This window comes from Megalops cyprinoides, chromosome 18 (genome assembly GCF_013368585.1).
Source record: "Megalops cyprinoides isolate fMegCyp1 chromosome 18, fMegCyp1.pri, whole genome shotgun sequence".
Classification (NCBI taxonomy): Eukaryota; Metazoa; Chordata; class Actinopteri; order Elopiformes; family Megalopidae; genus Megalops; species Megalops cyprinoides.
Genome location: NC_050600.1, coordinates 17,925,851 through 17,949,736, shown reverse-complemented (window position 1 = coordinate 17,949,736; position 23,886 = coordinate 17,925,851). Strand labels below are relative to the sequence as shown.

Sequence of the window (23,886 nt, the reverse complement as noted above, 5' to 3'; positions counted from 1 at the left end):
GCTTCACTGTGGGGGAAAGAGGACAAAGAGAACGGGGCTTTTCACAGAGACAGAGACAGACAGATTGCTGGGTCAATAAATCTCTAAGAAGCCTGCCCTGCTGTTGTTGTTTTAGGGTTTTAAATATCTTGTTGTTTCAGTAATGGAAATGGATGGAGATCACTCACTTAAGTCTATAAGTTAAACAAGAGTGCATAGATCACAAGAATGGCAGAAACTACAGTGCACTAACAAATTACCCATGCTCAGTTTTTTTATATAAAAGTGATGCTAAAAGATTCACATTTTAGCACATTTTCTTTACCAGTGAAAGGTATTGTTCTGTTTGTGTACCTAGCTCAGGACGTCAGCTATGTATTGGTATGTATTGGTATTTGCTAACAGCATCTGGACCTTTTATGAATGTAGTTTTCAGTATTCTTTAAGTTAAATTATTAAATACCATAAACATACTTTAAAACTTTGCAGTGACGTTGAAAGTAGGTTGAAATGGGAGGCAGAGAGCTGCATCTTTCACTATCTGAGGATTATCTGTGTGTTGTTTGTTATGAATGATTCCCTTTGACACCAGACGAGTGTGATCATCCCATGAGGAAAGAATCCTCTCTCCGAAACTCCTGTCTCCCTCTCTCCAGCCGCAAATCCCTCCTGTGCAACTGGAAAACTCCACATCAAAAGCACAGGGTCAGGAGACCACATCCTCCTGGATTGCATTTCAAAGCGTTTGTGTCAATCTGAAATCCTAGACAGGCACAGATAGATTGAAAATTTGGTAGCTACCAGATTACTCCCGACTGTCTAGATGGAATCACAATATCCAGACAAAACTACTGGACTGTGTGTAGTAATCTGCTGTATGCTCGCCCTTTTTGGTGTGACATTTTATTCTTTGAATGACATTTGCTGGACATGACAGCTACTTGACCTGTACCTTCATTCAAGTCACAATGCGAGTCGACTGAGAAGAAGAGGAAGCTGGGAGTGTTGTCGTAGGCTTTTTCCAGGGCCACGCTACCCCAGGGGAACTTAGCAGTGCAGTGCATGTGTCTCTACATAGGAGCACTTCCTCGGATCTGAACCGTCCGTCATGTCAACAGCAGGGCCTGGATTTACTGTCCTTCAGCGCCCCTCCTCGGGGGGGACGAGCCTGTCCCTCGCTGCTGCAGCGTGTCAGCCCCTGGCCGAGTAGCCGCCCCGCCTGATGAAGCGGAGATTTATGCGGTATGAGTGCGCGAAAGTCGTGATGTATGGCCGGCGAGTTATTCCTGTCCTTCCCAGATGGCCTAGCAGGGGGCTGCCACAGACGCTGCCGCTCTCTCTGGCCGTCTTGTGTTTCCAGACCTTTACAGTTTTATGTAGAGGTTCTGCACCTTTTCCGGTTAATTCTCAGACTGACTCTCCTGTATCATTGTATTTTTTCACAAGAAGAGGTGCTCCCCTCTCTCTCACACACACTCCATCACTTTTACTCTCTCTTGCCGTCGTTCTGTGGCTGTCTGGGCTAAGCGTTTATGGCGGTCGCCGTGCAGATTTTGCCAAGGTGACTCGACACAGCAACACCCAGCGCAGATGACATGTAAGTGACAGCAGGGCTAGCCCCCCGCTGAGATCTGAGGCAGAGTGGACAGATCAGGTCTCTGTGGTGCAGACAGGCTCCATGTACATTTACACCACGTGGTGGGGCATTCCTCAAGTGAGCACCACTATATTAATACTGGTTTCACCCACAATTGATGAGGATCCGCTTGGCTTACTAGTAATGCACTGTTGCTGTTCGTTGCATCATGTTCTGGGTAAATGATACCACCCCCTTCAGATGACATCTCCCCTGACTCGCTCTGAAATGCAGATGATCTATAATTATAAACGTAACCTGCAAAGGCTGGGCAAAACTGCCCTTCACTGAGGGTGGTGTCAGAGATATGTCACAGATTCTATATATGGATCAGATATTCAGCTCTGTGTGCTTTACATTGAGAGTTCCATCTGTGCTATTGTTGAAGCTGTGAGTTTTATGAGTCGCTGGCTCTTTATGAACATGCTTAAAATCCTTTGTGCTAAAACGGAACACCCATTGCTAGCATAGCAATGCAGACAGCACCGGAACCTTCTGTCACAACCCGGAACCTCCTAGATAAGGAGGTATGGAGGATGGAAGGATATATATTTCCATCTGTGGTATTGTGGTTTCAGTAGGGCTGCCATGGAAACACTTTCATTATTTATCTTCATTTGTAATGTCATAATTGACATACGCCTTGAGATAATTTTTATCCCATTATAGTTGACCTGAAAATGGAATCGCATACAACTTACACAATAGGTCCACAATTAGTCCTTCACTATAAAGCCTTTTTGTCAAGTCCCATTTGCCCTGTGTGAGGTGAAATTAGGTTGTTGGTTGCCTGGAAAAAAATAAATATTTAAATTCCACGTCAAAATACACGTTTTGCTGAGAAGTTTTGTTAGTAACAGCACTTTCCAGGGTCAATGGTCACCATGAGGTAAAGCATTCTTACTTGCAATAAACAAGCCAATGTGACCTGCCTTAAATACACGGACATCTTAATTATTTCCATAGGTGCTGGTGTCTACCAAATATCATCTTTAGAATCTTGGCAGACCTCCCCCCAAAGCCATTAAAGTGACAGTGGCGAATTTGCTTGATCTGTGGAGACTAGAGTTACTTAGCCTCGACCAACAACTGTGCAACTAATTTAAAGGATGGCTGCACCTTAGGGGGGGGCTGGAAACACTCCAGTTTCACTCAGATCTCAGGGCCAGAAAGCTGTACGACACGCTCCGGCGATATATTTAGGTAATAATTCAAACTATTGGTGTAAATCCTTTAAGTTAATTTGTTATTACAGAACGCATGTGGATTTGGTAATTTACTGCCAGTAAGTCACTGACTTCAAATTACAAAGTGGAGAAGGTGTGGGCCGTAAAAGGGTTTAATAGTCCTCCACAGTCTCGGCCTGTGCTCCTTGGCTGTGTGTCAGCTGCGGGAATGCTAATCATTTTCTGCAGAGAAGTGATTCATACGTCGGAGTGACGTTTTCACAGCGCTCGAGTTATGGTTGCTCGAGTGGTTTTCTCCCATACTCTATTTCTGTCTCTCTGTATTAAACTTATTGACCACCGTGGATAACCAAGAATGGGGCCGTTGCCTAGCTTCTCATTCTTCTACTGTGTTATTACTCTCATAAATACTGTGAGCACGCTCACACTTTCTTAATGTCACCTCACTACCGACGGTTAGTAATTTCTATGGCATTTTGTGTGGAAAAAAAATGCATACATTACTGAGGTTAGAGAACTTGACAACAATAGGGATGTATTGTTACACAGACTGTGTAGATATGCAAAGTATGTAATGTTTGGTATAAGCATAAATGTTGTCTTAATTGCTCAAAAAGTCAAAAATATGTATTCTCAAAGCTTATAAACGGACAAACTCATGAACAAAAGAAAAAAAAAACAACAGTGCAAGGTCTTGACACTTGTTTTTGTCTCGGAGAGCTGAGGTGCTGTTGTGAATGGGGGTGAGGAGGAACTGAATGTAGGAGCAACACTTGCTCAGGGGAGACAGGTGCGCTCTGTTTGGGCTGCGGCGTTCAGAACAGAAGTCATTGATATTTCGGCCACGCCGGCGGCCCTCATCAGAATGCGGCCACCCAGACGGGCCTTTCCCATGGCCCCCTGTCTGTTCAGCTCTTCCCACCCCCCCCATGTCAGACAAAGCAGCCTCAACTGGCAAGCAGTAGATGAAAACTACCTCCGTTGCCCTCTTCGACACAGCTTGCGCTAAAACACCACCTGCTGCTTGCAAAAGTGCCCCGAAGCCCATTCAGTGCATGGCCACCCGAGAGTGTCAGGCATAAGATCCTTATGTTCCCTCGTGTGGAGTGGCCGCATTTTAATGACAATGGGTTCTTCAAGTGTCATGAGCAGTGAGTTAACGTTCCCATACAACGCCGGCATGGATGGGCCAATCAGAACGATGTCACTGTTGTCCCTTTTCGTTGTTGAGATAGCGAGCACTACTCACTTATTTTTAAGCATCCTGCCTGTTTTTGGGACTTTGTGGCAGTAATTATGCGAAATATGCAGGGAATTATGGGAAAGGACCTTCCAGGGCCTTTGGGCATTGAAGCTTCCCTCAAAGCCCTTACTCCACGATTGGTCTTATAGTTTGCTCTCCTGTATGTCGAATTACAGTCATGGTGTGGGAATCGGTTACACGTCAAGTATCGGGTCACAGACATGGAAAAGGGAAACTTTCGATCAGCTGTTTCTTTCATCCGTGTTTGTAATCTAATGCTGTTTTCTAACACGTCTGAAGTCAGGCGGTGAATGCTTAATAATAGCAAAGGGATGTGACAGCCTTTAAATTGTGTGTATGGATTCGTTAAAGTCTTGATTTACGGCAATCTTATATTAATTCAGGTTATCTGCCACGTTTTGTGGGAATGTATGCCTGGATTTAACATGTGAAAAAATCCCTGAGAATTGCACAGTTGTATAAACGATGTATCTCTGCATTCATATACACCAAAATGTGATTTGTGCTGATTCGTGATTTTGAACTGGGTATTATTAGAAGAATATTAACAAAATAACTAAGCACAGTACATTGTAAAACACAATAATTAACAACCTGCCCATAAAATGAGGCAGTAACTGACTGCCCCCCCTGCTAATTGTAATATGTCTCAGTCAATTCCAGAGATACTGACAGTCTCCATTGGCTTTACCTCTTTTGGTTTGTGTGATTTTTGTGTAGATATATGAATGCTCAGTGACAGTAGAGTTCACTTGATACACATGAGAACAATTGTGACATGATACTGTTTCAAGTCTGATTTTAAACCACTCGCAATGTCAGGGTCGAGTTTCAGCTGTTACTGTTGCTTTCTGTTGCATCAGTTACAGTTTTGAAACAAAAAAGGTTTTCATTTGTATATTCCCGTGTCTGAAACTCAAAGTGTGAATTTCATATTGCAGGGGCTGTGTGCTTTGTAGGTGCCTTTTCTCTTCCGTGTTATTATAGATATCAAATTGCCATAACCTCCATTAAAGTAAGGTTTATCCTGTTATTAGTGAAGCAATGTAATGGCCTCATCCATCTCTCCAAAATCTTGGGATGACATAAATGACACCCAATCCTGACATGTTGAGCCAGATACAGGAATTAGAGGAAGCTTTCTGTCAGTGCTGTGCTCGTTTGATAAGCCTGTCCGCTTGATATCCTGCCTGTAAACTGGGCCGTCTGCCTAGCAACAGTGGTATTTCTGAACGAATATGGAAGTGAGAAACAGGAAGTGTGAGCACATTTGATATCTGACCATAGCAGGATGACAGTGGGATTTGACAGGTGAGCAGAAGAGTGACAAAGGTCCCTCACTCTTACAATACCCTGAAATGTAAAGGCATAAAGCTGACAACGTCAGTTTGACAAATGCACCCTTTGGTTTGATTTACAGAATCAAATTTCCAAACAAAATTTGTGCACATGTGTATGAGGAATGCTCTATTTAAAGTGTCAAGGAAAATATATAAATATGATCACACATCCAAAACCTCAGGTAGCCTTAATCTTATAAATCAATTGTCCCTCCTGTACTTATTAGCTCTTGACAAATCTGGAGCAGGCAAAGACAACCATGATAAATGTTTCCTGTATTTTTAGCCAGAAATGTGAGCTTGGTCAAGGTTAGCAGCAGAGCCAGGGACCGCTGGTCTCTGGTGTCAGGGCATGCTGTGGGCCTGAGAGAGTGATGGCGAGAAAGTGTAAGGGAGAGATAGGGAGAGGAAAAGAGGGAGAGAGGCACAGAATCCGTACAAAAACTGTAAACATCTCAAAATGCAAGGCACATAGCACTAACATTATCTGTATGTGTAGCCGCACATACAAATGGCTGTGTTTACGAGCTGAGCCTGTCACTGTTTTCTGAGATAAATGGAATGAAATGACCCAATTAAGGAACCGCGGCAATGAAATCCACCTGTTGGTGTCCTTTCAAACCGAAGCCAGTATTCTGGCTCCAACAGTGAAGAAGCCCGGCCCTGTTATGACTTGGAAAGGTCCGGGGTGTATGTTTACATGTGGGTTTGGTGAGGAGGGCCCATTTTTATCTCGGGTGCCACTCTTGTGCTGAAGATATTTGCATTCTTTGCAGTCACATAGCGGGGAGGCGCTCAGCTCTTCCTCGGTGAGGCAGAACCGTGGGGATGCCGGTCGATTGACTCTGCAGCTAAACAGGCGATTGTGTTGTATGCCTCTCCTGGTTTGTGCTTTTAATTCCATTTTCTGGAGCTGCGTTTCCTTTTGTTAGGCACATTCTGTGGGGGGAGGCGGGGGGTGGGTGTAATCTCAGTCTGGCATGGTGATCTGACATTGAACTGGGTAAGCCCAGCCCTGTCATATTCCATGTCCAGCCCTTAGATCCGAGGTTGATGGCTTGTGTCTCTGTGACCAGCAGAGCAAAACCAAGCCGATTGGCCTTTTCTCTCGTGGGCCTCACAACCTCGCCTTGATTTTTTTTTGGTCAGTGGGGGAAAAGGTCAAGGTGCAGCATGATGTCAGTTTGAGCTTTAAACATCTGGATGGCATGGAGTCATTTTGCACAAAAAAAAAAAACAGCGAGGACTAATCACTCTGGGTATCCCCACTGAACTCTGGGACATGACATTCTGCTGGGATGGTGTTCGAGTCATATGATGGCAGGGCTTAAAGACCGGATCAGGCCTGCTAGCTGTCTGAGCGGAGAGAGTCATTTGCGTGCATTCATTTTGAACTATTCTGTTGTTTAGTGGTAGGACCATTTGTGCTGTACCGCAACGCAGCATTCTTTCATGGGTTGTGTACACTGTATTTTATTAGTTGGTTTTACTTATTACATTCTGCTGTTCACTGTTTACTTTGATCAATTATTATATATATTTAGTTATGTATTTACCTGATATTTATACAGCTGTCCTAAAGAGCAGAAACAAACAAACAAACAGTAAATAAAAAAATGCAATGCCCCTCATTGCAACCCACTATGTAAATAACAATACAGTCATTTCATCCTGTTAGAACACAAACCCTTTAGTGAGGACGTGAATGACCTCTCAGATATGGCGGTGCATTTGATGCCACAAAACTGTAATTTTAACCAGCAGGAAGCCTTTCTCTCACACACAAGGCGTAAAGAGTCAAAGGACGTGAAGCCTGCCTCAGCTGCTGCTGTTTTTTCAGGGTCACAGAGTTAATTGATCCTGCCACCCCCACCCCCACCCCCACCCCCCCACCTCCCTTCCCCGGCTGTCTGGGCTTGCGACAGAAAGTCTGACATTAGAGAAAGCGCCCTTCCCACTTTCCCTCCGTAATAAGTTCTTAATGCCTGGGTGTAAGGCCTCTCACAAGCCGATGTGCAAGATTTAAGACCTTATTAGCGCTGTGTGGCATACAGGAGGACTTTTTTTTAACCCAGAAAGAACACTCTGTCAGCATGTGACCCCTTAAATCTGTACTGCCCCCCCATCTGCCACCTTTTTCCCAGAGCGGGCAGCGCCTACATGGGTGGTGGTCCAAACAAAGGGGGCATGGTTCAGCTGTTGTGTGTGGGGACTCTGGGAAGTCGCAAATTGCCATATCGTGTATCTCCCCCCCTATCTTTTTGTGCCCTAATTGTTAAAAAGTCAAAGTTAAATGAATGTACACATAAATGCAAAAAAGTGATGGCAGCCGAATTAACACTTACAATGACAACTCGAAGTTTTATTATGGGTGATTCACTGACCTCCTCTGAAAGACAGCTGGCTCTGGGGAATGGCAGACTTTAACATTTCCCCCCCTCATCACGTTGCAGGGGGAAACAAACTGAAGCCACAGCCATTCCGGCTCAACTGGGCTTGGATTTCACTAGAGAAAGAGTATTACCTGGTGGACGAAGACTCCAAGTTCCTCGAGGTGACCCTAAAACGCCGAGGCTATCTGGGAGAAACATCTTTTGTCAGTGAGTATCAGCACGGCACAACATAATTTATACTGGTTTGTTTTCAGCATATTCCATTTAATTGACTTCAATTACACTTGTTACGGGCACTTTTGCATACCTGTGACAATGTCTCTACACTTATTTACTCAGTAGTATATGACAACTTTGTCACAGGAATATTTAAATTCTGAGCCATGCACAGCTAAGGATAGAAAATGATCCTGATAAGCAGTTACAGTTAAAACACATCTATTGCACAAGTTGACTTCATGAAGTGTGTTTCTTGGCTAGTGTCAGAGCCTCAGGCTTAGTTGACCTCCCCACTAAAAGCAGAAACTCTTAAAAGAAACTGTGCCCTCAGAGAAACAGATGTGTCACACTGTCACATTTTTAAGGTGAGGCTTTATTTATTTTCCTGGCTAGTGAAAAAGGTCATTTAAAGGAGATAAAAGATATCAGAGGTCACTGGGGTCAGGGAGCTATTTGTCATTATCCAAACATAACCGTGCAGTAGAGCTTTATTGTTTCCTTATAGTATTTGCTGTTGTCATTATGAGGGCAATTCAAGTGAGGCTAGGTCATGTTAATGACACCACAATGGGAAAGCCACCAGACAGTCAATAAAAAAGCCATTCAGTTGCCTTGTGAAATCTCTTACCTAAGGCAGACTTTTAGCAGCCCTGCCAGGCAACTGCTAAAGATCCCCTGATTCTGTGTACACAGCAGAAGCACCGCCAGTGGTAAGCCCTGACTAAGCAGTCAGGTAAGTCCTTACTCACTTTAATCACCCTCCAGGCATCAGCACAAAGGATGGTACCGCGGAGAAGGATAAGGACTTCCGAGGCAAAGCCCAGAAGCAGGTGCAGTTTAACCCTGGACAGACGACGGCCACCTGGCGGGTCAAGATATTCACTGACCAGGAGTTCGAGACCTCCGAGACCTTCCAGATCCTTCTGTCCGAGCCGGTGATGGCAGTGCTGGAGTACCCGGACTCAGCCACTGTGGAGATTGTGGACCCTGGCGATGGTACTGAACTTAATGCGATTAGCACACACTTGAGGTTCAAAAATGGAGGTTGACTATACTTCTAAGCAACAGTTTCTGTGTACTTTCCTAGAAGGTATGGTACTGTGTCTACTGTGCCTTAAGTCCATCCTGTTGAAAAATAATGTGAACAGAATGGAGAAACATACCTCAGTGTTCGTAAAGGCAAACTCCTGCAATGATATCATGATGCACATGTTATGTGGTCAAGCTTGATGTGAGAGCATATTTCCCCGCCTTTCTCCCCTGTAGAGTCCACAGTCTTCATCCCTCAGTCAGAGTACAGAATAGAGGAGGACATCGGTGAGCTGCTGATTCCAGTGAGAAGATCAGGGGACATCAGTCATGAGCTTATGGTCATCTGCTACACGCAGCAAGGTAATGTGGGGATGACTGTGGGTCACTTCCACAACCAAGGGAATTTTCACACACATTCACAGAAAGACTTGCTTGAACTCAGGCAGAAAGGCAGACAGAAATCTATTCTTAGAATAACTATGTATTGTGACTCATAGCCACTCTGGATAAGTGCATCTGCTAAATGAATGTAATATAATGTCATGTAATGACATGGCAGAGAGGATGTTTTCCTAGACAGCCATGGCCGCGATGTCAACCCTTTTTGCCAACATGTTTTACTGGCTGCTGATTGGTCCCCATGTCCCATTGACTGGCCCTCTCCTTTCAGGCAGTGCCACGGGCACCATTCCCAGCACGGTGCTCTCCTACTCCGATTACATCAGCCGGCCCGAGGACCACACCAGCGTGCTGCGCTTCGACAAGGACGAGCGCGAGAAGGCCTGCCGTGTCATCATCATCGACGACTCGCTGTACGAGGAGGAGGAGAGCTTCAACGTCACCCTCAGCATGCCCATGGGCGGCCAGGTGGGGAACCTCTTCCCCAGCACCCGCGTGGTCATCCTGGCAGACAGCGACGACGGTGAGTGGGCCACCGGTGCTTGGTAACCAGTGTTACTCCCTGCAGGGGGTTAAAACACAGCTACTCTCTGGAGCCTCTATGTAACCCTCGTGCAATGGGTTAAAAAAAGCATTAGTTGGAAGACTCATTGTGCATATCTAACTGTGCTTTTCTGCAGCAGACATCTGAAGCACACTCCCTGTGTTCAAGGGTTTACCCATCTAATGAAGGGCAATCAGGGACACATTACACCCGAATATCAAAGCATGTTTAATGCTGTAATTATCATGCTTTCATTATGCCACAAGAATTAGCTGTCTAGCATTTTACAGCTTGACTTCAAATCACTAAAAATTATATCAGTTGAAGTAGGCATATCAGTGTATCAGAGTTGGGGTCAGTTCCATTTCAGCTCCATCAATTCATGATATGAGTTGGAATACAATTAATTGGTTGAAAAATCTTGACAGAAAATGATGGGTGATTTTCAGTTCATGAATAGAAATTCAGTTCATTCCCTGAACTGACTGAATTGAAATGGAATTGATCCCAACTCTGCTGGGCTGAAGATAAATTTGGGTAGAGCGTTGAAGCAGCTGGTGGCCTTAGCCCAACTAATATATGTCCTGTGGATGTTGCCATGATAGCATAGCAACGCAACAATGTTGTTACAAAAACATTGTGAGCGTTATAAATTAGCCAGGAGTGCCACGAGGCAATATTAGCTGGAGTGGGTCCTCTCAGCTTAACCTTGAATACCCTTACCCAACGGTGGTCAATCACACACGTACAGATCCAACCTTTCAGCCAGGCTCTCGTGCACTTCAGGCTACTTTCAGAGTTACTCGTTATTGGCCTGCAGATTTTGGTCAGCTTTGTCCTTGCATTGTGTGTCAGCAGTCAGAAAATCTCCACGGCTCTGTTTGCGCGTAAACTGGCGATTTCACAGACTCCGTTGCATTTCCTGGCTTTGGCTAATTCCCATTGGGGGCCAGTCGTTTACTGAAGCTCAGAGGGGCTAATTGTGCCTCCATTGTGGCTGGAAGGTCGGTGAACTTTCTGCCACTGCGCCACTTAGTTCATGAAGCATTTCTTGTCTCTTTTATACCTCCTCCAGGCAAGGCAGATCACACAAAGAGGATTAGGAACCAAGTCAAACCACAGATTTGCCATTACTTTGTACCACAATGGAAGAGATGAGCCTTTGTTTTCCTGTATTATTCAGTTGCTTTCATCTTTTTGTTGTCGGTATTTAATATAGCCAGTTTATCAATTGAGTTGAACCAGACATAAATGGATCTCTAACACAGCATCATTCAGCTGCTTATATATAAAAAATGAGTCAGATTTACATAAGAGGAATCTTTGCAGCGCATACTGTAGACATTACTGAAAAGATGACATTGAAATAAAATAGCGTGTGAATATTTAGAAATAACATGTGGAAGATCAGAAATATTAGCATTTAGTAGATTGTTTTAAACAATACTGAGGTGCAGTAGGTGCCAGTACTTGGAATCTTGTCACTGCATGCAGTGTATGTTTGAACGCAAACAGACCTATTGCTTTAATAACATGTTTTTAATCTATCAAAATGTGATATTTTGCTTGTAGATGTGGATTTCTCTTAAACTCACTTGGCTGAATTTTTCATTCTTTAGACAAACATGAAAATAGCTAAGCTGTAGGCCTTTTCTCTCTCTTTCCTACATAATTGAGTGCCTAATGTGACTGTTTCATAGCATGATTCAACCTTAAGTTGTTCTTTGGGCTTAAGCTTTGCTTTGGACTCTTTGAAGTCGACATCGATAGAATAGCACTCCTGTGATGTGTGTCACTTTATCCCTCAAAGGGAAATCCTTAATTAAGATGTTCCTTCTCTCTCACTCTGTGTCTGTGTATGTGTGTGTGTGTGTGTGTATGTCTGTGTGTGTGCGTTTACTTCACATTATTCAAAGTGTAGCTGTAACTTGTTGTTGCAGTATTGTGAACCAAGGGGACAGGTGATCTAGATAAACTATCAGACCTCAACATAGTCCAATTCATTCTTTTTAAAACTTATTTTTAGTTATTACAGATCGAAACTGAAGTGGTCTAACCAATGTTCAAAAAATTGTATTCTTTAGTATGCAGGAGGTCAAGCCAAATCACTAATGTTGTGACTCTTGGAAGATTGTTTATGAGAGACTTTAAATTAGGACATGCATATTATACCAGCCCTGCAACCCTGGGTAGCCCACCTGTCATGTAAGAGTAAAACATTTTACAGTTCATTGCTCCCCTTATGAATCAACAGCAACAGAAGGGTATAAACACCCTCTAGTTTTGTTGTCATTTCTTCCCAAGACAGAGAAATCAAAATGCTAAAGCGTAAAGGATTTAATCTAAGCACCAATCTTAATAGTCTACTTGGAATTTGGTAAAGAATTTTTAAAAGCAGTGAAGTAGTTTGATCTTACTACTTGTGCTTGGAGTTTTAATACAGTGTCGCTGTCACACTGTGAGTATGAACTTACAGTGGTTGTATTTCTTACATAAGATTAATGTATCAAATAAAATGTCAGATTGAATGTGATTTTTTTTTTTAGAATTTAAAGAGATTTATGAAGGTTTTGGTATAAAAAGCCCAGAGGACACTAGCATTTACATTTTTGTCATTTTGCACACTCTTATCAAGAGCAGCTTACTAATGTTGTAGATATGTGGTTTAAAATGTGGGCAATTAAAGTGTTACATGAAGTTCAGGCATAGGAACGATATTACGTTTTATCCACTACATTTGGCAGAAGAAGAGCAGAACTTTATCTGATGCTCAGGTGCCTGCATACGTTCATATTTCATTCTGGTGAGACCCAGCGAAGCACAAAGGACCCGTTTGGAATGTGACTCAAGGGAAAAAAATGCACCTCATTCAGAGGAGGTGGAGGAAACCTGATCCGGCAACTCAGCAAAATGTGAGAAGACTTTATAATACCATCTATCAAGGAGAGCTGCAGATCTCACTACATAAGTTCTAGGGTGCAGAACTTACCAACTTAAACTGGACGCCTGGCCCTCTCTGCTCTGTGTGTCCCCGCTGAGGTCTGCGAGGGTAGTAGGGCACAGCAGGGGGACAGGTGGACTGAGGGCTGAGTTTACAGAGTTGCAGAGTCTGTAGAGTTAGATGGGATGGCCTTGTTTTCAGGTATCAGCTGTTAAACCCTGACCGTGCAGTTTGAGCTGAAGCTTTGAGATCACAAAATCAAAAGGAGCATCATCGTTTTTTTCTTTTAAAAATTTTATAACTTTAAAAATTCATAATCACTTTACGATGTCCTCTACAGTCAATACGCAAAGGTTTATTCTATGCTTTTTGCCTTTACAGTAAAACGGAAGATTTTAATTTGAATAGAAAAAAATGTGAAAAACAAACAATAAAGAACATGCTAAAAGGGATATCAAAGATGCTCTGTCTTTAGGAAGGACAGGAAATGTTAGCAGATTGAGCCGGAACTCCGGTAGTGCATTGTTTTGCTTCATGGCTTGACTTGGGATGGGGGGGGGGGGGGGGGGGGGGGTTGCTGTGGTTTGGGCTTGCTCAATCAGCACATTCTGCCTGAGCACGTCTGCTGAGACAGTGAGCTTGTGCACGAGCCTCCCAGTTATATATATACACATATATATCCGTATCAGCAGGCCACCCCTGAGAGAGACAGGTGGGGCGATCCCCCCGCTGCTTAGCTCTTTGATGCTCTGCTTTAGGGAGCTCTCGCACTCCCTTTAGTCTGTGCATGTTATTTAATCCCCGGCACATCATTTAGTGGCGCCATAACTAAAGCCACAGCTGAAAACAATAACAGCCCCGTGTGGTTGTTTCTTTGCAGCCTCGTCCCCCCCCCCCGTCTGTCTGTGCTCCTCTCCCCTCTCGTCCCCCACCCCCACCCTGACTCCTCTGAGTTACTTGTCAGCTTCTGCCAGCCGGAGGCCTTTGCCAGGATTTGTCTGTCGTGTCTGTCGTGTGCCTGCCAAAGCAGACTCTGGGCTATGCGATGAGTTTGGTGATATGTTAGCCAGAGCGAACGTGGCTTGTGGCCAGGGAGTATCACACAATCTTAGAACAAAAAGTAAGGTTAAAAAATTAGCCCAGGTGATTGCTAGTGGCTCTGAAAGCAGCCAAATGAGAAAAATTCTGCTTTTGTAAGTACGCGAATCAGACAGGCTTTTATTGCTGGGCTGACAGGGCTGTGGAGGAAGTGGCATTGTGTCACTTCCTGAGGCATCCTGTTACATGTAACACGCCCATGACATCCGATTTGAGATGTGCCAGCCTCTGAGGCACTGTAATAAGGCACTGTAGCTTTAGTGCTGTAGAAATGGGCTGCTGAATAGAGTGGTGGTGGAATCATAAGTGCCCGAATGAGAGTTTCTCCATAACGTCATGCGATGCGATGCAACCTCAGGCAGGTCAGTGCTCAGCTGTCGGGTTCGACTTGGCCGGATGCGCACACTGACAGCTGTCCCCCGGACCAGCGACAGAGGGCTGCCGCCTTGAATCGGGGCGATGACACGAGCCCCACCCTCCCATTGAGCCAAAGAGCCAAAGACCCCAAAGAGCTGCCTTCAAACATCTGCCTCACTGTCTGTCAGAGAGAGATGCTCCTGAGTTATTATTTACATAACTTACAGTTTACAGATCACCCATCTGCATAGCTGGGTATGTACTGACAAGACAGTTTAAAACCCAGACATTACATTCAACCAGTACATTACATTACATTCTTAGCATTTAGCAGACACTCTTAACCAGGGTGACTTACACAGGTTACAGTTATTTATGTTACCCATGTGTACAGCTGGATATTTACTCAGGCAATTCTGGGGTAAGTACCTTATAAAGAAGCAGTGCCCCTGCAGGGAATTGAACCGGCAACCTTTTTGTTACGAGTCCTGCTCCTTACCAGTATGCTTCACTGCCACCACCAGGCACCACAGCGCCTCCAATAGTTAGAGTTAGGAGCTCAAGGATAGAGCTCTTCCTCTATATACATATCACAACATTTGTGTGTGTGGCTGTGTGGGTTTATTAGCTTCTGACTTTATGTATTTTCCCCCTGCTGGTGTATGACCTCAGCTCAGAGGTAAAGATGCTAAGGGGTGGCTGTCCCCTTTCTCTTTGTGACAGAGCCCTCCCTGTACTTTGGGGAGACGGAGTACACAGTGGATGAGAGTGCCGGCTACGTGGAGGTGCGTGTCTGGAGGACGGGGACAGATCTGTCCAAGACAGCCACGGTGACGGTGCGCTCCCGGAAAACCGACCCCATTTCTGCTGAAGGTATGAGGCCCGCCCAGGCATCCTGTCTGTTGCCCCTCCACTCCGCTGTCATGGCATCGCGTAGCTAACCCTGTCACTGCCCCCCCAACCCCCCCGCAGCTGGTGTGGACTACGTGGGCATCAGCCGGAACCTGGACTTCGCCCCCGGGGTCACCATGCAGACGTTCCGTGTCACAATCCTGGACGACCTGGGTCAGCCAGTTCTGGAGGGCGCGGAGCAGTTTGAGCTGGTTCTGCGTATGCCCATGAATGCAGTGCTGGGAGAACCCAGCAAAACCACCATAACCATCAACGACTCAGTTTCTGACCGTGAGTCTTCTACATGGCACCATAGCACCATGTTGGACCCAACTCGCTCAATCAGCTATAAGTTATACATTCTGATTACAGAAATAAACAGCATATATACATATTATACCAAGCACAATGTGTAAAGAGCATTGCTCTGAAAGGGAAATAATCCAGCAAATATTTATATTTCATTACATTTATTCATTTGGCTGATGCTTTTATTCAAAGCAACTTACAATATCAGCATCTGTGGTGGTTTAAAAATGTTCACTGTGGCAAATTCAGTAGCAGTTGTGTATCAATGTGTAGAGTAGCATATTTCAGCTGTGGTTCACTCTTGTCTTCCCTTTGCCGCGTGTAACAGTGCCCATGGTGCAGTTTAAAGACGCTGTTTACAAAGCGGACGAGGCGGATGGCCAGGTCAGTGCCATCGTGTACCGCAGTGGCGACATCAGCCACAGGTCCACCGTCAGGTGCTACACCCGCCAGGGCTCGGCGCAGGTCATGATGGACTACGACGAGCGCCCCAACACCGACGCCTCCGTCGTCACCTTCCTCCCAGGTAACCCCTTTCCTGTGGGATGTGTGAGGCGGGGGCTGCTCCACCACCTGCGGTGTTACCAGCACAGTCATACTCAAGTCAATAAACAGGTCTGGAGACTGCCCATGATTCACAATAGCCAAGATTCTGATGACTACATTGGAATTTTGCAGTTCTGACATGCTCATCTGATTTACCTTATAACATCATATATCATAATTTAGGGGTAATCTTGAAACATCCAACTAAGATTAGTTGTGATCATCAAAATTCAAGGTCTGTATTAATTTGAGGTAGTTTAGGTCGAGTCTCCAGCTAACCAAAGATGGTCAGGGATTGTGTTGACATTGAGTCTTGAGTTTCAAATCTCTACAGTAGCATACAAAAACCTGAGCTATTGTAATTCTATAAATTATTTGACTGTGATACCTGTCCGGTAAATGATGAATTTTACCTCAAAACTGGTCCATTGACACAGTTCTTCCCATAGTGATGACTTCATTGTGCTCACTCCATACTCACTTATCTTTAGGGGAGAGTGAGAAGCCCTGTGTGGTCACACTGGTGGACGACTCAGAATACGAGGAAGAGGAGGAGTTCCGTCTTGTGCTGGGAACACCAAAGAGCCAATCACCGTTCGGCGCCTCGCTTGGGGAGCAGAAGGAGGCACTGGTCAAAATAACAGATGAAAAAGACAGTAAGTCACTCTGCAAAAATGCAGTCCTGGCGCTGTACACTCTTGGTAAACATTTGAACAGTAATAGTTGAAGTTATTAAATGGGCCATATGTCAAATCTCCTCAACCCAACGGTATTGGGAATGATTCCCAAAAGGGTCGTACATTTTCCTCTTGGACAGATGAGCTGGAGTTTAGTCAGAGGTGGAACTCGTACTACGCAGCACGCTCCCATAAATAGCCACATACACAAGGGGAAGCCTTCGTGGTTATTTCTGAGGGCGCAGTTCCGAGTTCCCATCCCAGCGCATTCCACATTCCGCCTAATTTGTCCTTGGGTAAATTTGATCGGCCTTTTGTTAACCTCTGTGCTCTGCTCCAGCTGGACTTCGAACAAGACTGGCACTAGTTTGGTTGTGGCGGAGAGCCGAACTGAATGGTAAACCTAACCTCTTGCCCCGCCCCCCCCTTCCCCCCAGAACCAATCATCAGGTTCTCCGAGATCAAGTACAGCGTGAGGGAGCCGCAGGTGCCCGGGGGCATCGCCGTGGTTAAGATCCCCGTGGTGCGTGTGGGGGACACGTCCAAAGTGTCCCTGGTGAGAGTCCACACCAAGGACGGCTCAGCCACGTCAGGGGAGGACTACAACCCGCTCTCCGAGGGTGAGGAAACTGAACGGGAAGCTCAGTAACATACTACAACCACTAAATAGTAACGAGAGGCCATACTGACAAAGCAGTTAATTGTCCAAAAGCATTGGTTTGAAATAAAGCCTTAAATGAATTCATGGACGTTTGTGTCTGTGTGCGGCCCCTCAGACGTGGAGTTCAAAGAGGGCGAGACGGAGCACGTGGTGGAGGTGCAGGTTCTTTACGACGGCCAGCGGGAGATGAGGGAGGCCTTTACCGTGCACATGAAGCCGGACGAGTACATGGTGGCGGAGACACAGGTGAGGAAGGGAGGGCGCCGGGCTCCCCTCACCCCACTGTATAAATACACCCCCAGTGCTCTCGGGGTCCAGGGGCACGCAGAGCCGATCACGGACACCGCGGGTTAAAATAGCGAGGTGGCAGCTGCTGCAGTCAGCGCGGCTCCGTCACTTTGTCTTGTAAAGACATCAGAGCGCGGCGCTGACGCTACGCAAGCGTTTCCCAGCGGGCGAGCTGACCTAAAACCCGCGGCATGCATCTGCCCCCCCCCACCGTGACCTGCAAGTGTGTAAATAAGAGGCGTGCAGTTCACCGAGGAATGGGTGTGGGTGTGTGGGTGTACAATTAGCCAGTGCGCAGATGAGGGAGATTGGTACAGTGCCAGTCAAAAGTCTGGACACAGCTGTTTAAGATAAGGGGAAACATGCATTCAAAGACATTTTGATCTAAAGACTTATGCTTAAATGCTTGAAATTTGTTCCTTAGACAAATATAAATAGTGGATTTGATGCCCATGTATGAATTTCTTTCCAAAAAAATTTATAAAAAAATGTTTTTGGCTATTTTGAAGGATCTAAAATGTAAGAGTTTTGATTTTGTTTACAACACTTTGTTATTCACTGCATAATTCCATTTGTGTTATTACATAGTTTTGATGTCTATTACTATTATTCTAAAATGCGGAAAACAGTAAAGAAAGCAAAGTGTGCCCAAACTTTGACTAGTTCTGGGATGTATAAATAATGGGGGTGTAAGTAAGGGCATACTAGGTATTTAGGTATGTAGGTGAGTGAGGACTGTAGTTGAGTTATGGGTAAATTATGGGTGTGTAGTTGTGTGAGGGGTGGGGACTAAGTGCTGTCTCCCTCTGTCAGATGAACAAGGCCATCGTGTACATTGAGGAGGTGGACAGCGTGGCAGACGTCACCTTCCCGGCCGTGCCGCAGGTGGTGTCCCTGCTCATGTACGATGACACCGTTCGCGCCAAGGACAACCCTCACCCCCCCACCGGCTACCCCGTCGTGTGTGTTACGGTGAGCAGTGCACCCTCGCTCACACCCTCTCTCACACACTCTTTCAGTGTTGCACTCATGAGCACCGGTAGGCCGAAGGTCGTGTGCACCTGCAGGCTGAAGGCCTTCTAAAGTCATTTAATGGGAAGCTGACAGATTAATCTCTGAAACTCTCTATGTCCCTCTCCCAATCCCCCTCTGTCTGTTTCCCTCTCCCAGGCCTGTAACCCCAAGTACTTTGAGTTTGACAAGACGGGCTCCATCTGCGCTGCGGAGAACATAAACGACACTCTGACGCAGTACCGCTGGCTGGTGAGCGCACCCAGTGGCTCTGACGGCGTCTCCAGCCCCATGAGGGAGGTGGACACCAACACCTTCTTCACCAACACCAAGTCCATCACCCTGGACTCCATCTACTTCCAGGCCGGCTCGCGGATTCAGTGCGCTGCGCGGGCCTTCAATGCCAACGGTGATGCGGGGCTGGAGCTCAGCAGCCCCATCGTGGTGGTCAGCCGGGAGGAGGGTGAGTGCAGCAAGACCGGGCCCTCCGATTGGTCAAAGCAGGCAGAGTAGGCCTCCTAACTGGATGTCCCTGCATGGTGTTGTAGTAAACCTCAGTGTCTAGTTCAAGGAAGGAAGGTCAAATGAGACCTGCTTTGTTTTATTACTATCATTAATCATTCATCGTTTACATTGCATTCCTCCTCCACAGGTCTCTGCCAGCCTCGTATCCCGGGAACGATTGGCGCGGAGCCCTTCTCCGCCAAAATCCGCTACACAGGACCCGTGGATCCGGACTTCCCCAACCTCATCAAGCTGACCGTCACCATGCCCCACATGGACGGTGAGTGACCCCCATCCCCTTTTCTGCCTCAGCAAGTGGCCAAACTGGCAGTGCATTTTGGGTGCTAACAGACTGTCGCCTGCTTCCAGGCATGCTGCCCATCATCTCCACCAGGCCGCTGTCCAACTTCGAGCTGACCCTGAGCCCCGACGGCACGCGGGTGGGCAACCACCGCTGCTCCAACCTGCTGGACTACAATGAGATCCAGACGCACCACGGCTTCATCACTGACAGCACCAAGAACCCGGAGATCATCGGCGAGACCTCGCCCTACCAGTACAGCACCGCCCTGCGCTCCGCCAACTCCCTGCGCTTCTACCGCAACCTCAACCTGGAGGCCTGCCTCTGGGAGTTCCACAGCTACTATGACATGTCCGAGCTGCTCAACGACTGCGGCGGCTCCATCGGCACGGACGGACAGGTACGGGAACCCAAGGGGGAGATCCCAGTGCTGACACCATCATTGCACTGACTTATGCTTCTCCTGCAACACAGTTGATGCAAAACTACAGTGATAAATGCATGATTTCCCTTCATTCTGTCCAAAGGTAAAATATGTCAGTGTAAGATGCCTTCCTGCTTTCTTTGATTCACATGTTTTTTTGTTTACCTAATGAATCAGCTTTTTTACATTACATTTATTTAACAATAGAACATAACAACAGAACATAAGTTTATCCATTCAAGCTGAATGAGCAACAGTATCTGACCAGACTAGCAGCACTCACAGATCAGTGAGTATGAGCACGACATTATTCAAGCTCTACCCTAAGTTAACTTGTGTGGCCTGATTAGACAAGGGAAGCCAAGTATGTTACCATATATCAGTCACTAGATCACAGAACCCAAAACATCACAATACTACATGTAATACTCCTCACAACACGTTCCTTTCCTGTGTCCCTCTTGTGTGTTTCTCTGCTGTGTAATAATGGATTGCATTTATCATAGATCTCAAAAGTGTTTTATAGTGAGCGGAAGAGGGCAGTTCATCTCAACAACTGTCACTGGGCACAAGCTGGGCAACACAGCAATTATTTTGCTCCAGGGTGCTCAGTGCATGTGGAGAAGGAGGGATTAATTTAGCCAAATTTGGTCTGGTCTTTTGCCAGGACACTGGGGAAAGTCCCTAAATTTGCAATAAGTGCCATGGGATCTTTAATGACCAAAGTGAGAGAGGACTTTGGTTTAATATCTCATCCCAAAGCTGGCATCTCCTGCTGGACAGTGTCCCAGTCACTGCATCGAGGCATTGGATTCCTCCTTGGTCCAGAGAGGAAAATGCCCCCTGCTGGCCCACCATTACCACTTCCAGCAGCTGCTTGACTTTCCAAGGAGGTCTCCCATCCAAACACTACCCAAGCCAAACACTACTTAGCGTCAGCCAATAAGGCAGCGGGAGGCTGCGCGGAGGTGTGGTTTTCGGGCCAGACCACCTGCTGGCAAGTGCCCTCATTGGCTGCTGTGCGTCTCCTCCAGGTGCTGAACCTGGTGCAGTCCTACGTCACCCTGCGGGTGCCGCTCTTCGTCTCCTACGTCTTCCACTCCCCCGTGGCGGTGGGTGGCTGGCAGCACTTCGACCTGCAGTCCGAGCTGCGGCTCACCTTTGTGTACGACACCGCCATCTTGTGGCAGGACGGCATAGGCAGCCCCCCGGAGGCTGAGCTGCAAGGTGAAGAGTCACTCCCGCTCGCTGCTGCCCTCTGCTGGAGACCTCATACATTTTTACCGTAATTTAGACTGGGTGGTTAAGACTGATGATTTTTATTCTTAGTTTCATGGACGTTATCCAAATAGCTTTCATAATCACAGATGGATTTCATTTACATCACCTTTTAAAGACTTCAGCCATTGAAAAAGATATATGGTGAAATGAAATTAATTAATGATTTAATAGTCTCTATGCGCTGATGATATGCTCATTTGAATTGTGAGATTGAATCAATACAATAGCCATGCCCTAAGGAGGCCAGTCTGTAAAAAAGTAATTAACAGTAATTAGCGCTGACGCTAACTCCGCTGTGAAATGCGACTCTCTCCTCAGGAGCCATGTACCCCACCAGCATGAGGATCAACGGAGAGGGTCGCCTGGTCATCAACTTCAAGACGGAGGCACGTTTCCGGGGACAATTCGTCATGTCCCACCCAGGTACTGCGTGAGAGCAGGTCCCCACTCCGGAATGTCCCCCCATTGCTTTCAGACCCTGTGGGGTGACACCCCGCGGCCCGGTTCTCAGCAGACTATTTCAGGCCTCATATGCTGGATGACCTTACAGCGCAAAGACACTAAGGCTGTGGGATCAGCCACCAAAGGGAATGGAACTCGGACTATGCGTATGCCTCCCATCGCCCTCCCTCCCTCTGAAGTTTCGTGTGTCGTTTTTTTTTTTTTCTGCCTCAGGGACGACCTTGTCCTCCATGGTGATGTCGCCCGACCACCCGGGCCTCACCTTCACGCTGTCGCTGGTCAGGACCGAGCCGACCTACAACCAGCCCATGCAACAGTGGAGCTTCGTGTCCGATTTCGCCGTGAGTTCAGGCCCACTCTGCCCAATAGAGGGGCACAATTGTCACTGTCAGTCACAGACCCTCGCCGGTACCGCTGTCCCACTCAGCGGAGCAAGCATGGTCCCAAACACATCAAATCAAAGAGAGAGCTGAATGTACACTACTTGCATTATAAATGTGTAGTTTTCAGGATGCTACACAAATGGAGCATTGCACTATTACCCAGAATTCACTTACAGAGGACCTACCAGGAGATGTAGTGCATGCATGATGTGACACAAGGGGATTTGATTGGTAGACTGCACTGAATTAGAGGAACCGATCTGTCACGTGTTTGATATTTAGGTGCGGGATTACTCCGGGACCTACACAGTAAAACTCATCCCCTGCACCGCCTCCCCTAATCGGGAGTACAGCCTCCCGCCCGTGTGCCACCCCCGGGAGCCCCTCACCTTCGACATGGACATCCGCTTCCAGCAGGTAGAACTGCCAGGCCTGACAGAGCGCTGGCGTCTCCCTCACATCCTTCTCTCATATGGAACTGGAATGTATCAGTATATTTATTGTAACTTACTTATTACAGTATACTCAAAGGGGTGTGAAGTGTGTTAATAAATGTGACAGTGAAGTCTTAATGAACTGGAATAGCTGTGTGTGGATACTTTTAGTCAGCGTTTTCGTGACTTCTGATCCCCATGTCGTCGGCACCGCCTCACTCCCCGCTCCCTCCCCCTCCTCACAGGTCAGTGACCCCGTGGCGGCCGAGTTCAGCCTCAACACTCAGATGTTCCTGCTCTCCAAGAAGGAGCTCTGGCTGTCCGACGGCTCCATGGGCTTCGCCGAGGGCGCAGACGTGGCCTTTTCAGAAGGTACGGCGCCCCGCGGAGCCACGGCTGGGGGGCTGGCGGCATGAGTCATTTGCCACAGACATATCCCCTGCTGTGTCCGTCCGGCTGCTCCATTTGAGCAGCTTTTCCAAGCAGCTTTGCTCTCTGAAAGAGGCTGATTCACTGACAGGCGGATGATAAATTCTGTGTTTTTCGCTTTATTCAGGGTCTCAGATCTACGGGCGCGTGATGGTAGACCCTGTGCAGAATCTGGGAGACTCCTTCACCTGCAGCATCGAGAAGGTGTTCCTGTGCACCGGGGCAGATGGATACGTTCCTAAATATAACCCCACCAACAAGGAGTATGGCTGCCTGGCTGATGCTCCCTCTCTCCTCTACAGATTCAAAATCCTGGTAAGTCATGTTTTATATGGACTGTAGTCAAGGGGAAACCTCTGTAGCCCCATCCATTAAACATGTGCCAAATCTAATCAGAAGCACAGTTCATGAGAAACTTGATCAATACCAGCTCATTGTATCCTTCACACTATCACGCTATGAATTCCAAATGACCTCTGTTCCAGGCCAGATGCATCTCATAGATGAGATAATGGACCTTAATTATCTATTAATCTCTAATACATTTCCAATTATATTTGAACCAGATTAAGATTTGTTTAGAATCCAGTCAGTTTTCCCATTCTCATATTTATAAACTAACATAGTGCAGATCAGGCATCTCTGACTAGAAATCTGCCACTGAAGCCCCTACAGTCACCAGTGCATTCACTATAAACTAGCCTCCATATCAACTTTAAATTATGGAATTAGAACAAGGAACTCTATCTTGATTTAACTTGGGAGAGAGATTTTCACTTCATAGTTGTCGAATGAATTACATCACTCTCTGGTTCTAAATTGTCAAGTATTATCTGAGACAAAATGAGTTTTTTTTTACTGTTTGTAAAAAAAAATACCAGAACATGTTGACAGAC

At 46.4% G+C, this 23,886-nt stretch overlaps 1 protein-coding gene across 1 annotated transcript in view; it reads left to right on the top strand.

The window, feature by feature from the left end:
* frem3 (Fras1 related extracellular matrix 3) overlaps positions 1-23,886 on the top strand; it is a 38,895-nt gene that overhangs the window by 12,383 nt on the left and 2,626 nt on the right. Inside the window, exons 3-22 of the mRNA XM_036551576.1 lie at positions 7,860-8,006; positions 8,784-9,014; positions 9,285-9,410; positions 9,721-9,972; positions 15,113-15,262; positions 15,362-15,571; positions 15,918-16,115; positions 16,627-16,791; positions 17,250-17,432; positions 17,589-17,719; positions 18,575-18,733; positions 18,932-19,235; positions 19,425-19,556; positions 19,646-19,977; positions 21,036-21,228; positions 21,601-21,705; positions 21,958-22,085; positions 22,410-22,544; positions 22,807-22,933; positions 23,118-23,305. Coding sequence (XP_036407469.1) covers positions 7,860-8,006; positions 8,784-9,014; positions 9,285-9,410; positions 9,721-9,972; positions 15,113-15,262; positions 15,362-15,571; positions 15,918-16,115; positions 16,627-16,791; positions 17,250-17,432; positions 17,589-17,719; positions 18,575-18,733; positions 18,932-19,235; positions 19,425-19,556; positions 19,646-19,977; positions 21,036-21,228; positions 21,601-21,705; positions 21,958-22,085; positions 22,410-22,544; positions 22,807-22,933; positions 23,118-23,305 — 3,596 coding nt within the window. The remainder of the gene's footprint in view (positions 1-7,859; positions 8,007-8,783; positions 9,015-9,284; positions 9,411-9,720; positions 9,973-15,112; positions 15,263-15,361; positions 15,572-15,917; positions 16,116-16,626; positions 16,792-17,249; positions 17,433-17,588; positions 17,720-18,574; positions 18,734-18,931; positions 19,236-19,424; positions 19,557-19,645; positions 19,978-21,035; positions 21,229-21,600; positions 21,706-21,957; positions 22,086-22,409; positions 22,545-22,806; positions 22,934-23,117; positions 23,306-23,886) is intronic.